Consider the following 12,620-nt stretch of genomic DNA (forward strand, 5'->3'; position numbering starts at 1 on the left):
TCGGATCATTGCCCCGCTCTAGTTAGATGCAGTGCCTTTGTTGGTGATCGCGAATCACGGCCTTTTCGCTTCCAGGCAGCTTGGTCCACCCATCCCGCTTTTGAACCCTTGGTCCGCAATACTTGGAAGGAACCACCCCCATCCTTGACGGGGAAGCTTAGTAATATCCGGGTGGCATCAAAAACTTTCAATATGACTGTATTTGGCAACGCCACAAGGAGAAAGAAGCTGGTGGAGCGTAGGTTGCAGGGCCTCCAACATGAGCTTGAAGCACATGAAACTGAATCCTTGCTTCGTTTGGAAAAAGAGTTGCATGAGGAATATAACCAAATACTTGTCCAAGAGGAACTCATTTGGTATCAGAAGTCTCGCGAGAAATGGGTGAAGCTTGGTGACCGTAACACAAAGTTTTTCCATATTCAGACGGTGGTCGCAGGAAGCGGAATAAGATACATGGGCTCCTTGTTGGAGATGAGTGGTGCACTGATCCGGAGGGTCTAAAGGCGGGTGCACAAGCTTTTATCACTAACCTGTTTTCTGTTGATTCCCAGGTAGTTCGTAACCATGTCATGGAGCTCATGCCTCCTTCTATTTCTGCGGAGGATAGGAATGACCTGGTTGAGCCTGTTTCTCTTGAGGAGGTTCGTCGTGCGGTTATGGCCATGAATTCTTTCAAGGCGCCAGGTGCTGACGGCTTTCAAGCTTTCTTTTTCAAGCAGTATTGGGATATTCTAGGCGATGACCTTCATGCCATGGTGGCCGATGCTTTCTCTAATGGGAAAGGTGAGACTTCTCTTTTAGAGACCCTCATTGTCCTCATTCCCAAGATTGAGAACCCTCTGCGCTTCAAGGATCTTCGTCCCATCAGTTTGTGTAATGTTGCTTACAAAGTGATTACAAAGGTCCTAGTTAATCGCTTCCGACCTCTTCTGAATGACTTGGTCAACCCCCTCCAAGGTAGCTTCATTCCTGGGAGAGGAACCAAGGACAACATTATTCTGGCACAGGAGGTCATGCATACAATCCACACCTACAAGCGTAAAGGAGGCTTGGTGGCTATATAAATTGACTTGGAGAAAGCTTATGATAGAGTCAGTTGGGACTTTCTTAGAGCCACCTTGCAGGACTTTGGCTTTCCTCCAACTATAGTTGAGTTAATCATGTGGGGTGTTACATCGGCTTCCATATCTATTCTTTGGAATGGATCTAAGCTTGAGTCCTTTTCCCCTCAAAGAGGTCTCCGCCAAGGTGACCCGTTATCTCCGTACCTCTTTGTGTTGTGCATGGAAAGATTAGCGCTCTTAATCCAAAAAAGAGTTGTGGAGGGTTCTTGGCACCCTATTCGTATTGCTAAGGAAGGTATGAATATCTCTCACTTATTTTTTGCGGATGATATTCTTCTGTTTTGTCAAGCGAGTAGGGATCAATTGCATATTGTCTCGGAGACGTTGAAGGATTTCTGTGAGGCCTCGGGCATGCGTGTGAATCTGGACAAGTCTAGAATGTGCTGCTCCAAAACTGTTGCTCATGCTACTCAGGAGAGTTTTTCATCAATCATGGGCTTTAGGAGGGCATCCAATCTTGGTAAATATCTTGGCATTCCATTGATAAAAGGAAGAGTTACCAGAGACGTCTTTCTCCCTATCCTTGATAAGGTTAATGCTAGGTTAGCATCTTGGAAAACCCGCATGTTGAACAAAGCCGGAAAGTTATGTCTCGCAAAGTCCGTGTTAACATCCATTCCCATTTACACTATGCAATCTTTATGGCTTCCCCAAGCTATTTGTGATATTATTGACAAGAAAGTTCGTTGTTGTTTATGGGCTAAAGGGAACAACAATCGCGGTTGGAGTTTAGTTTCCTGGGACGAGATCATCAAACCGAAGGAACATGGGGGTTTGGGCCTTCGAAGTGCTCGTCTTAATAACATAGCCATGCTTGGATCTTTGGTGGAGGACTTACTTCATCATAATGGGAAGCCTTGGGTCACTGCACTGTCTCAAAAATACTTGAAGCCTGATGGTGTTTTGCGAGGAGCATACAAGAGTGGTGACTCTTATATTTGGCGAAGCATTACCCGCGCAATCGAATATGTTGGCCCGAGTTTCAAGCCCCTTCTAGGGGATGGCTCTTCTTCCATGTGGTATGTGAATTGGATGGGGACAGGGAGATTGTGTGATCGGGTTCCCTTTGTCAATATTGCAGATACACAGCTCATTGTCGCTGATTTATGGCAGGGGAGGAGGTGGAACCTCAATGCCTTGTACACGGTGTTACCACCGGAAATCGTTACTGAATTAGTAAACATTACCATCCCACAGGCGAGGAACCAAGAGGATTCGTTGAGGTGGATTCACAGTCCCAATGGAAGATACACACCAAGCACAGCTTACTATAGTTTGACAGCTCCGGCGCTGGGAAACATGGGAGTTTGGAGGAAAGTGTGGAAGCTGCGGGTTCCAGAGAAGATTCGTTTCTTCCTTTGGCTCCTTGCCCATGGCGCTTTGCCTTCTAACGCAAAGAGATTTACGACGCACCTTGCTAGTAACGCTTCTTGCCCTCGATGTGACTCGGATCATGAAGACCTGGACCATTTATTCCGCCACTGCCCTGACTCGAGACGGCTTTGGAGTTACTTTAATACTGTTTTGCCGGCGCCACTGCCACATGTAGCTTTCGACAGCTGGCTTTTATCCGTCATTACTCACTGGAATAGCACCTTGGGCATGGCAGTGTTATGGTGGCTCTGGCGGTGGCGCAACATGAGCGTTGTAACACCCCCTTTTTCCCATTGTTTTATTTAAAAACGTTTATCAGAGTTTAAAAACATATCAAGGGAGTATTACACTTCTTCACGAAAACTCATTAAAATTAACACTAATTGTGTTTGAAAATTTATAAGTTCATATGGTTTGCAAAGAATAAATTATTCCTGCCAATAAAATTTCTAAACCAGCCAGATAATTCTATGATGCATAAAATCACTTATTTAAATAGGTTTATCTTCCATGATATTCTAATAAAATTCATCATACTCAAAACTGAATTTCATAGGCGCTTCGGCCATCAACAGTACGATATCGCCATAATTTAGAAAATTATTCAACAACTTCCATAAGGAGAGGTTATAAAATCCTCTCAACATAAATGTAAAAGTAACGTAAAATATCTACCCAGTGTTACATTACAGAGCAAGACACTTATTTTATTATAATAATAATAGTAATAATAACATAAACTAAGACTCTCCAAAGCTACTCTCCTCATGAGCCACATCTCTACCTTCAGTACCTGAGCGATGTCGCATAGAACATCATTCCAACAGAAGGGTAAGAACTTACATTGTATAAAATATAGCATAACAAAGAGCAAGTAAACAATTCAGATCCTACTTTATAAACTCTTCACCTTTACTTTAAAATCTGAGTGATTATAATATTTTCTCTCAAGACAGTTTCACAATTCTTATTAATGTTTCGGAAAATTATAAGCTTAAAGAAGAATAATAATTCAACTTTACCACAACAGCAAAACAATTCACCAACAATTCACCAAACACATAAAACCACTGAAAACGTGAAACTTAGTGTGTGAGACTCTAATGTATGCATGTGGTACCAATTGTTAACCTTAGCGGTATCACCGCATCCACTCCAGACAGTTAACCACCAATGAAGTCCACTCCAGACTTCCAGAACTACGCCAGTTCTGGGACAAACCTCAGTTTTCCGATGAAAACCGACACGTTGCCTCTTGACTAAATGAAGTGTATTTCGTGCAAAAACTCATAAATTAAAACATGCAATTTGAGACCACTCCAGCCCCAAATATATAACATATTTTCTCACCAAATTCCATAACGGAAATCACACAAAAATTGCACAAAATAACACTTCAATACAATTATCAAATCATTCACTATTCCACTGACAAAATAGCAACACAAAATCATCAAATGTCTCATATCAATTACTAGAATCAGTTTCAGAATCAATCCCAGAAATAAGCAGAAACATAGCAAACTTGCATATAATCCTGGTACTAAATGAGCAGTCCAAAAATTATGAAAATTTTACCAAACATAGCCTTATACGTTAGCTTTCATATAAAATTGGTTTCACCCAATTTGGAATTCTGTAGAGAGAGTTATACTCTCTACAGCACATGCTGTTAGGGTGTCTGCGAGCAGAAATAGAGTTAACTTGCAGATAATTCTAGTATTGAACCAGCAACCCAAAAATTACGAAAATATTACCCAATATAATCCTATGAGTTAGCTTTCATACAAAATTTGTTTCTCTCAATTCGGAATTCTTTAGAGAGAGTTATGCTCTCTACAACACATGCTGCTAGGGTGTTTGCGGGCAGAAACAGAATGAACTTGCAAATGATTATGGTATTGAACCAGCAATCGAAAAATTATGAAAATATTACCCAACATAGCCCTATGAGTTAGCTTTCATACAAAATTAGTTTCACTCAATTTGGAATTCTGTAGAGAGAGTTATGCTCTCTACAACACAGACTGTTAGGGTATCTGCGGGCAAAACAGAACAGAACCCAATTTTCCCCAGAACCTCAATTTTGCTCAAAATCAATTTTGCTCACCACATGTTAACACTCAACACAGTCTCTCAGTTCTGAATTTTCAAAGAAGATGGGGGTTCTTTCATGTTAAACTCAACCTCTGTTATTCTATAATTATACAAGGTAAATTCAAACACTTACCTTCTATGACACCGGTACAAAGCCTCCTAGACCCTTTTCTTCTTGAAGATCAAATTCTAGGTTTTCTCCACCTTTTCTCCTCTCCTTCACCTTTCACGTGTTCCTCTGTTCTGCTGCTTCTCTAATCCTAATTTTCTGATTTCTCTCTTTTTAATTCTCTCATAACCCTTAAATAATCTTACAATGGGCCCCACTCCCAATTACTCACACAAAAACCTAACAACCTTATTTATCTAAATCTTATTCTATATCACAAGAGATTTAAATTATAATCACATAATTCATCAAATTACCATATAGCATAATAATAATTAAACTAAAATAATAAATAACATAATAACGAAAAGTGGGGTGTTACAAGCGTGTTCGAGACTCAAGTGCTTCCGTTGAACCAAGTGTTACAGTGTATCCTTCGGGATGATTGTCTTTGGCATACGTCAATGCAGAAACAGCAGGTACAACCGGGGACGGATGTGAATGTTGTTGATGGGAGCTCTCCTTCGAGAGTGCACGTAGCTGTGGATGGCAGCTGGAATCCGCAGGTGGGGCGTATGGGTTGTGCGGCTGTTCTTCGCGATAAACATGGCAATTGAATTTCTGCAACCTCAGTGAGCTATGGTCATGGAAGCAGTTTCCTAGCTGAGCTCAAAGCTGTGGAGCTGGGTCTCAAGGAAGCGGTGGCGCAGGGCTTCAGAGTTGTGGAGTGTAAGTCTGATTGTCTCCAAGTTGTTGAAGCTCTTCAACCAGGGTGCGATCTCAGCGGGTATTGGGACAGGGAGTATATCAGTCAAGTGCTGGAGTATATGCGAAATTTCCAGAGAAGTAGCGTTTCCCATATTACGCGGGACAGGAATAACACAGCGGATACCTTTGCACGTGAAGCTAGCATGTTGGGGTCTCCTTTGCAAGTTTGGAGTCGGCCACCTTCCTTTGTTTATGCATCGTTGTTTCTAGATGCAGTTAGTTAGTCGCTTTCTTTTGTTAATCTTCCTCTTGTAACCAAAAAAAAATATGTGATTATTGCTTATTTGATTATAAGGATACTGATAGAGTGGATTTTAGGCCACCGGGGCGGTCACTCTGTTAGGGGAATAAAAGAGAGGGAAGTTAGGTTCCTTTTCAGTAAACTCATTGTGTGGAGAGTTCTCTGGTGTGTCGAATATCCAGAGCATTTGTACATACTCATTTTTCCAACAAGACAATTCAGTTCTAAGCCTACTCTGTTTTCCTGTTAGATTATTTTTCCCCAATTCTCTGCTCCTACCTATCAGATACTTTAATCAAATTATTTAAAATGCTCAAACTCATCTTCTCTCCCCTTCAAATCTCTCTCCCCAATATTGAAGGGGAGAGAAATTGAGTAAGGAAGGATTTTGGCCCCATCCAAGATGTTGTATCAATCAAGAAAGATTTATAAAAATCCCTCCCCTCCTTATTTTGAATATTTCCTCCAACCAAAAACTATGTTAGAGGCAAATCTAATTACAAAAACTATTTTAAAGAATCATCAATTGAGCAAAATCCAAGTTCATACTGTTTTGAAAGCCATAAAGTTTCTTTAGTAAAATGGCTAGCAAATGTGCACAACACAAGCATCTCAGAGTGTAATAATTTGATATACACGCACCACATGCAGGGAGAAAGTGAAATAGAGAAAAGACAATGTTTAAATCCAAAAAACATATTGATAGAGACTCGAATGCTAAATGGGGAATGGGCCTAGGTAAGCCTAAGATATGGAAAGTTTATGAGAGGAAGAGAGGGAAAGGTGCTGAGGTGTCCAAGCCACATGAGAAAAGGAGGAATTAGTTAGTAAGTTAGTATATAGTATGATGAGGTGTGGTGTGAGAACGCACTCAGGATTACATTTCTGTTATAGAGAGAGAAAGAGGAATCTTTCTTAGTGAGGTATCCATTAGAGCTCCTTTTGGGTTGTTAGAGTTTCTCTAGCAATACAATTTCTTTGCTTCTGTAATTCTCCTTCTACAATCAATATATAATTATATTCCAGTATATTCTACTCTATAATTCATATTTCTGTTCTCAAACACCCATCAATTGGTCCGACCTGCCAGATCTTCATTACGCCGGAGAATCAGTTTCAGTAGATGCCACCCAAGATGACTGATCGCATGGAAGCTCTGGAGACTCAAATGGGAACGGTAACCGCGACGCTGCAAGAGCTCGCACTTCAGCGGCAGCAGCATAGCTTGATTCTGACTGACCTGAGCAAGCAAATGGGGAAGAAGGGAGTACCCGATCTCGATGGGGAAACTTCAACCGGAGATTCCAGCCTTGGGGAATCGTGACTCGCCGGGAAGAAGGTGAAGTTGCCAGTGTTTGAAGGCGACGATCCAGTGGCTTGGATTACCAGAGCGGAGATCTACTTTGATGTGCAAGGCACTCCCGATGCACTCCGGGTGAAACTCGCTCGACTGAGTATGGAAGGATCGACGATTCACTGGTTCAACTTGCTGATGGAAACAGAGGATGAGCTTTCTTGGGAAAAGCTCAAGCGAGCGTTGATCGCACGCTATGGAGGGTGACGTTTGGAGAACCCCTTTGAGGAGTTGTCGACGTTGAGGCAACGAGGAAGCTTGGAGGAGTTTATCGAGGCTTTCGAGCTTTTGTCTTCTCAGGTGTGAAGGTTACCAGAGGAGCAATACTTGGGGTATTTCATGAGTGGGCTGAAACCTGCGATCCGACGGCGGGTGCACACTTTGAATCCCAGTTCGAGGATGGAGATGATGAGGATCGCGAAGGACGTGGAGGATGAACTAAAGGAGGAAGACGATGAAGAAGGGAAGCGGGTGATAAGGAGAAATGGGTTCGAGCGCGCGGGTCAGAACGTTTGGGTCGGGTCGGCTTCAAATAAGAGTGGGCCTTTCAGTAAAGATCTGACTCGCTACAAACCAAGCGGGTTCAACCAAACCCGATCCTTAAGCACACCTGGATCCCAAGTGAATTCGTCGTCCTCGATGAACTCGACGGCGAGAAAAAGTGACGGCGACCACCGTGCAGGTTCGTCGGAACAGTGGAAAGGGACCAGAAGCCTCCGGATGAACGAAATTGAGGACAGAAGGATCAACGGGCTGTGTTTCAAGTGTGGAGGAAAATACCATCCCACATTGCATAAGTGTCCCGAACGTGCTATGCGAGTGTTGATCCTGGGAGATGGGGAAACCATGGGTGATGATGGAGAGATAGTAATGCTGGAAGAAGAGGCTGAGGAGGTCGAGGAAGAGGAAGTTGTAGAATGTAAAGTAATGGGAGTTTTGGGTTGTATGGGGGAGTACCAAACGTTGAAGCTGGTTGGGTTGGTGGACAGTGTGGAGCTTCTTGTCCTCATTGACAGTGGGGCTAGCCATAACTTTATCTCTCCCAAGATAACTTCAGCTCTGGGCTTGACCATCACTCCAATTACCACTAGGAGCATTAAACTGGGAGATGGGCATAAGGTGCCAACCAGGGGCATCTGTCAGGGCATCAAAGCAAAATTGGGGAACATTGAGAGGTTTGGATTTGGTGCTTGGTGTATCCTGGCTTCGCACACTCGGGGAAGTGATCATGGATTGGAAACTCTTAACAATGCAATTTGTCCATGAAGAGAAAGTGGTCAAGTTACAGGGAATCAAGGGCAGAGACAGCTCAAGCAATCTTCATTCCTTCTTGAGTGACATTCAAGGAAGAGAACAACTGGAATGGTGGAGGCCTCAACTACAATTGGTTGAAGCAACGAAAGAAAGCCATGAGTTTCCTCTGGAATTGAAGGGTGTATTGGCAGAATTTCAGGCAGTGTTCCAGAACAAGATTCAGCTGCCCCCTGTCAGGTCTAAGGTTCATCAAATCACCTTGAATCCTGAGCATGGGCCAGTCAATGTTAGGCCTTATAGGTATCCTCATCACCAAAAGGAAGAAATTGAGAAGCAAGTTGCTGAACTCCTTGAGGCAGGTATCATCAGACCTAGCATGAGTGCTTTCTCAAGTCCTGTCATACTAGTAAAAAAAAAGGATAAAAGCTGGAGAATGTGTGTGGACTATAGAGCATTGAATAAAGCCACAATTCCAGATAAGTACCACATCCCTATTGTTGATGAGTTGCTAGATGAACTGAATGGAGCAATCATGTTCTCCAAGATTGATTTAAAATCTGGATATCATCAGATCAGGGTTCATGAGGCTGATATAGCCAAGACTGCATTCAGGACTCATAATGGTCACTATGAGTACCTTGTCATGCCTTTTGGCTTGATGAATGCCCCAACCACTTTTCAAGCCATTATGAATGACATTTTTAGGCCCTACTTGAGGAAGTTTGTCTTAGTCTTCTTGATGATATATTAATTTACAGTAGGAGCTTGCTGGATCACCAAAAGCATTTGAAACTTGTCCTGACAAGGCTGCTATCTAACTGTTTTGTAGCTAATCAATCAAAGTGCAAGTTTGGCTGTGCACAAATAGATTATTTGGGGCATATTATATCTGGTGATGGAGTGTCAGTAGACCCTGAGAAGGTCCAGTGCATTGTGGACTGGCCAGAACCTAAGAATGTGAAGGGAGTAAGGGGATTTCTGGGTTTAACTGGATATTATAGGAAATTTGTCAAGAATTATGGGAAGTTGGCAAAACCTCTAACAGAATTGACAAAGAAAGATAATTTCAATTGGGGTGAAGAGGCAAGGCAAGCTTTCCATAACTTGAAATCTGTTATGACAAGCTCTCCAGTTCTAGCACTTCCAGATTTTGACAAGCCATTTGAAGTTGAATGTGATGCAGCTGGCAGAGGCATTGGGGAAGTTCTAATGCAACAAAGACAACCTATAGCTTATTTCAGCAAGGCATTGTATCAGGGAAATTTGGCTAAATCAGTCTATGAAAAAGAACTAATGGCCTTAGTTCTTGGAAAGCCTTTTATTGTGTATACTGACCACAAGAGCCTTAAGCATTTCTTGCAGCAGAAGATATCTTCCCCTGACCAACAGTGCTGGTTGGCCAAGCTCTTGGGTTACCAGTTTGAGGTAAAATATAAGCCTGGCCAGGAAAACAAGGCTGCTGATGCCCTTTCTAGATGCTATGATGAGGGTGAGTTTACTAGCTTGTTTTCTTTCCCTTTGTGGGAAGACAGGAAGAAACTCCTAGAGGAAATTGCTTCTGATGACTACATCAAGAAACTGTTACAAGAAGTCCAGCAAGATTCCCAAGCCAAGCCTGGTTTTACTGTCAAACAAGGGGTGCTCTTATATCAAGGCAAGCTAGTCTTATCACCTACATCCCCATCAATTCCATGGTTGCTGGAAGAACACCATAGCTCACCTACTGGGGGTCATTCAGGGTTCTTAAGAACTTACAGGAGGTTGGCTGAAACCCTATACTGGGTAGAGATGCAAAAGAGCCATGTAGGAGATGTGCCTAGGAGTAGAGGGAATCCCAAAGAAAGTGCTTAGATCACGCCCTCGGTTCCAGTGGATATTTTTGGAGAACACCATTCGAGATTTATCCATGCTAATGACCCGAGGCCGTGCAGAACTCTTGTCGGCAATCTTTCATGACAGAAAGTTGGTGAACGGAGGCCTCACCAAACACAAGCAGATCGTCTGTGAAGAAAAGGTGGGAGAGAGGGGGCCCATGTTTGGCTAGCATAATGGGTTTCCAATTCCCTCCATTAACTTTGTGCTGGATCCGGTGGGCAAGTCGTTCCATACATAGCATAGAGAGGTATGGCGAGAGTGGGTCGCCCTGCCTTATTCCTCTAAATGGAGTAAAAGGGGGGTTTTCTCTCCATTAAAGAGGATCTGAAAAGAGTCTGAGGAGACACACTCCATTACAAGGTTGGAAAAGTCATCTCGAAGGCCTAGTTCCCTCAGACTTCTGCCAAGAAAGCCCAGTTAAGGCGGTCGTAGGCCTTCTCAAGGTCAATTTTCACCGCTACTATACCCATTCTGCTTTTCAAAGTGCGCATGGTGTGAAAAATTTCCTGAGAAACGATGATATTATCATAGCTGTGTCTTCCTTGGACGAAGCTGCATTGGTTGGGAGATATGAGGGACCCCATTAGACTCTTTAGCCTTGAGGCAATCATCTTGGTGATTGATTTGTAAATGACGTTGCAGAGGCTAATATGTCGGAATTTCTTTAAGCTTTCAGGGTAGTTGACCTTTGGGATCAGCACCACTAGGGTCTCATTTAGCGCCTTGATTTCAGAATTGTTACGAATGCAACCCTGAATAGTCTGCACCCCTAATTGCTTAATCGTGCCCCTTTGAGATTGGTAGAAGATAGCTTGTAGTCCATCTGGCCCGGGGGCTTTGAGGATGCTCATGTCAAAAAAGGAGTTTCTAATATCATTTTCATGAAAGTGTCCTTGCAGGTCAGCCAGGTCCTTCATTTGTAGCAGGGGAAATGATGAGATGAAATAGATATCTCTGTGCACATCGAGTTCTTTGTACAGTTCATGAAAGAATTCCACAACCACCTTTTTCAGAAGGTGATGGTCAGTGATCAGGGTTCCCGTTGGAGAAGATAGGCTCTTTATTTTGTTTCTCCTCATCCGGATAGTTGTTGCCATGTGGAAATTTTTTGTATTTTGATCACCCAATTTGATCCACTGGCATCTGGATTTCTGCATCCAAAGAATCTCTTCTTGTTGGAGGATGAAATTATATTCCTTCCAGAGGCCAGTTTGAAGCTTCTCCAAACCTTTGTTTCGTTGCATACTCAGTTTCCTATTGATGCCTTCTAAGCGTGCAAGGAGGTGCCTCTTCTTACGAAAGATGTTCCAAAAAATTTCTTTATTCCACGCAATAATCTTTTCCCTAAATAGCTCTGTAGTCTGGTGCCAGTCCATGTTGTCTTGCCAACATGATGCTACAATTTTGGGTAGCTCTTCACTTGTTAGCCACGACGCTAAGAACCTGAAAGATCTATTTCTTTGGTCTGCTCCATTGTACACGGTGAGGGAGAGACACAAAGGCTTATGACCAGATTTAAGTTGGGGCAAATGCAGAATTTGAGATTCAGGGAAAGTGATTAGCCAGTGAGAATTGCACACTCCCATGTCTAATCTTTCTTTAACCCCAACGCCCCTCCCAAGTGAAAGGGGGCCCCGAAAATCCCATGTCAGTGAGGTTGCAGGATTGCAGACAATTATGGAATTGTGACATAGATAGCAAGTTTGGGCCTGCAACACCTCTCTTCTCAGAAGCAAGACGGCCGACATTGAAGTCTCCAAGGGTTATCCAAGGTGCTAAGTTAGTGAGGGATCGAAGCTCATCCCACAACATTCTCCGGAGGCTCGAATTGGGGCTGGCATAGATGAAAGTTGCGAAGAAGGGAGAGGTGCTCCCAATGAGGGTAATCTGGGTGTGTATGAATTGCCTGTGGGTCTTGAGTATATCTACATGCATCAGGGAAGGATCCCATAGAAGCCAAATTCCCCCTGAGAAGCCCTCGTCATGTACAACATAAGAGCTAAAAAATCTCAGTTTCCTTAGAATTTGATCAGCTATGGCTCCACTTACTCTAGTCTCGAAGAGAGCTAAGCATGACAAACTATACCTCTGTGCGATATCCTTAATGAGGTTAGGGAAGCCCTTCGCAGCTGCCCCCTTATGTTCCATGCTAAGAAATTTAACATAAAAACGGAGAGAGGGGGAGCTATGATTCCACAATCGGAATCTAGTGAGGCCTAGCTTCTCTGTCCAAAGGCACTTCTGCAGCCACAGTGCTCGAAGACTCCACTACGTTACCCTTCGTCCAACAAGGGGCTTCTGGTGGCCTCGTGTGGAGGATTGCCCCCCCCTCTCCCAAACATCCCCTTGGGGTAAAGGTGGTGCAGGATTGGAGGGTGGTGTTTCCGGCACCATTGATAAGGGAAATGAGGAAGATGGAAGTGT

The 12,620-nt window shown here is 43.2% G+C and overlaps 1 protein-coding gene across 1 annotated transcript; it reads right to left on the reverse strand.

The window, feature by feature from the left end:
* Positions 1-11,795: 11,795 nt before the first annotated feature.
* Positions 11,796-12,344, reverse strand: LOC130737166 (uncharacterized). Its single transcript, XM_057588929.1, has one exon. It carries the CDS (start codon positions 12,342-12,344, stop codon positions 11,796-11,798), a length of 549 nt encoding a protein of 182 aa, XP_057444912.1.
* Between the last annotated feature and the right edge of the window lie 276 nt (positions 12,345-12,620).

Source organism: Lotus japonicus, chromosome 2, assembly GCF_012489685.1.
Source record: "Lotus japonicus ecotype B-129 chromosome 2, LjGifu_v1.2".
Taxonomy (NCBI): domain Eukaryota; kingdom Viridiplantae; phylum Streptophyta; class Magnoliopsida; order Fabales; family Fabaceae; genus Lotus; species Lotus japonicus.

What these genes read in the sequence shown, in the direction of transcription:
- LOC130737166 (XM_057588929.1), bottom strand. Translation starts at nt 12,344, where the DNA reads ATGGAACATAAGGGGGCAGCTGCGAAGGGCTTCCCTAACCTCATTAAG.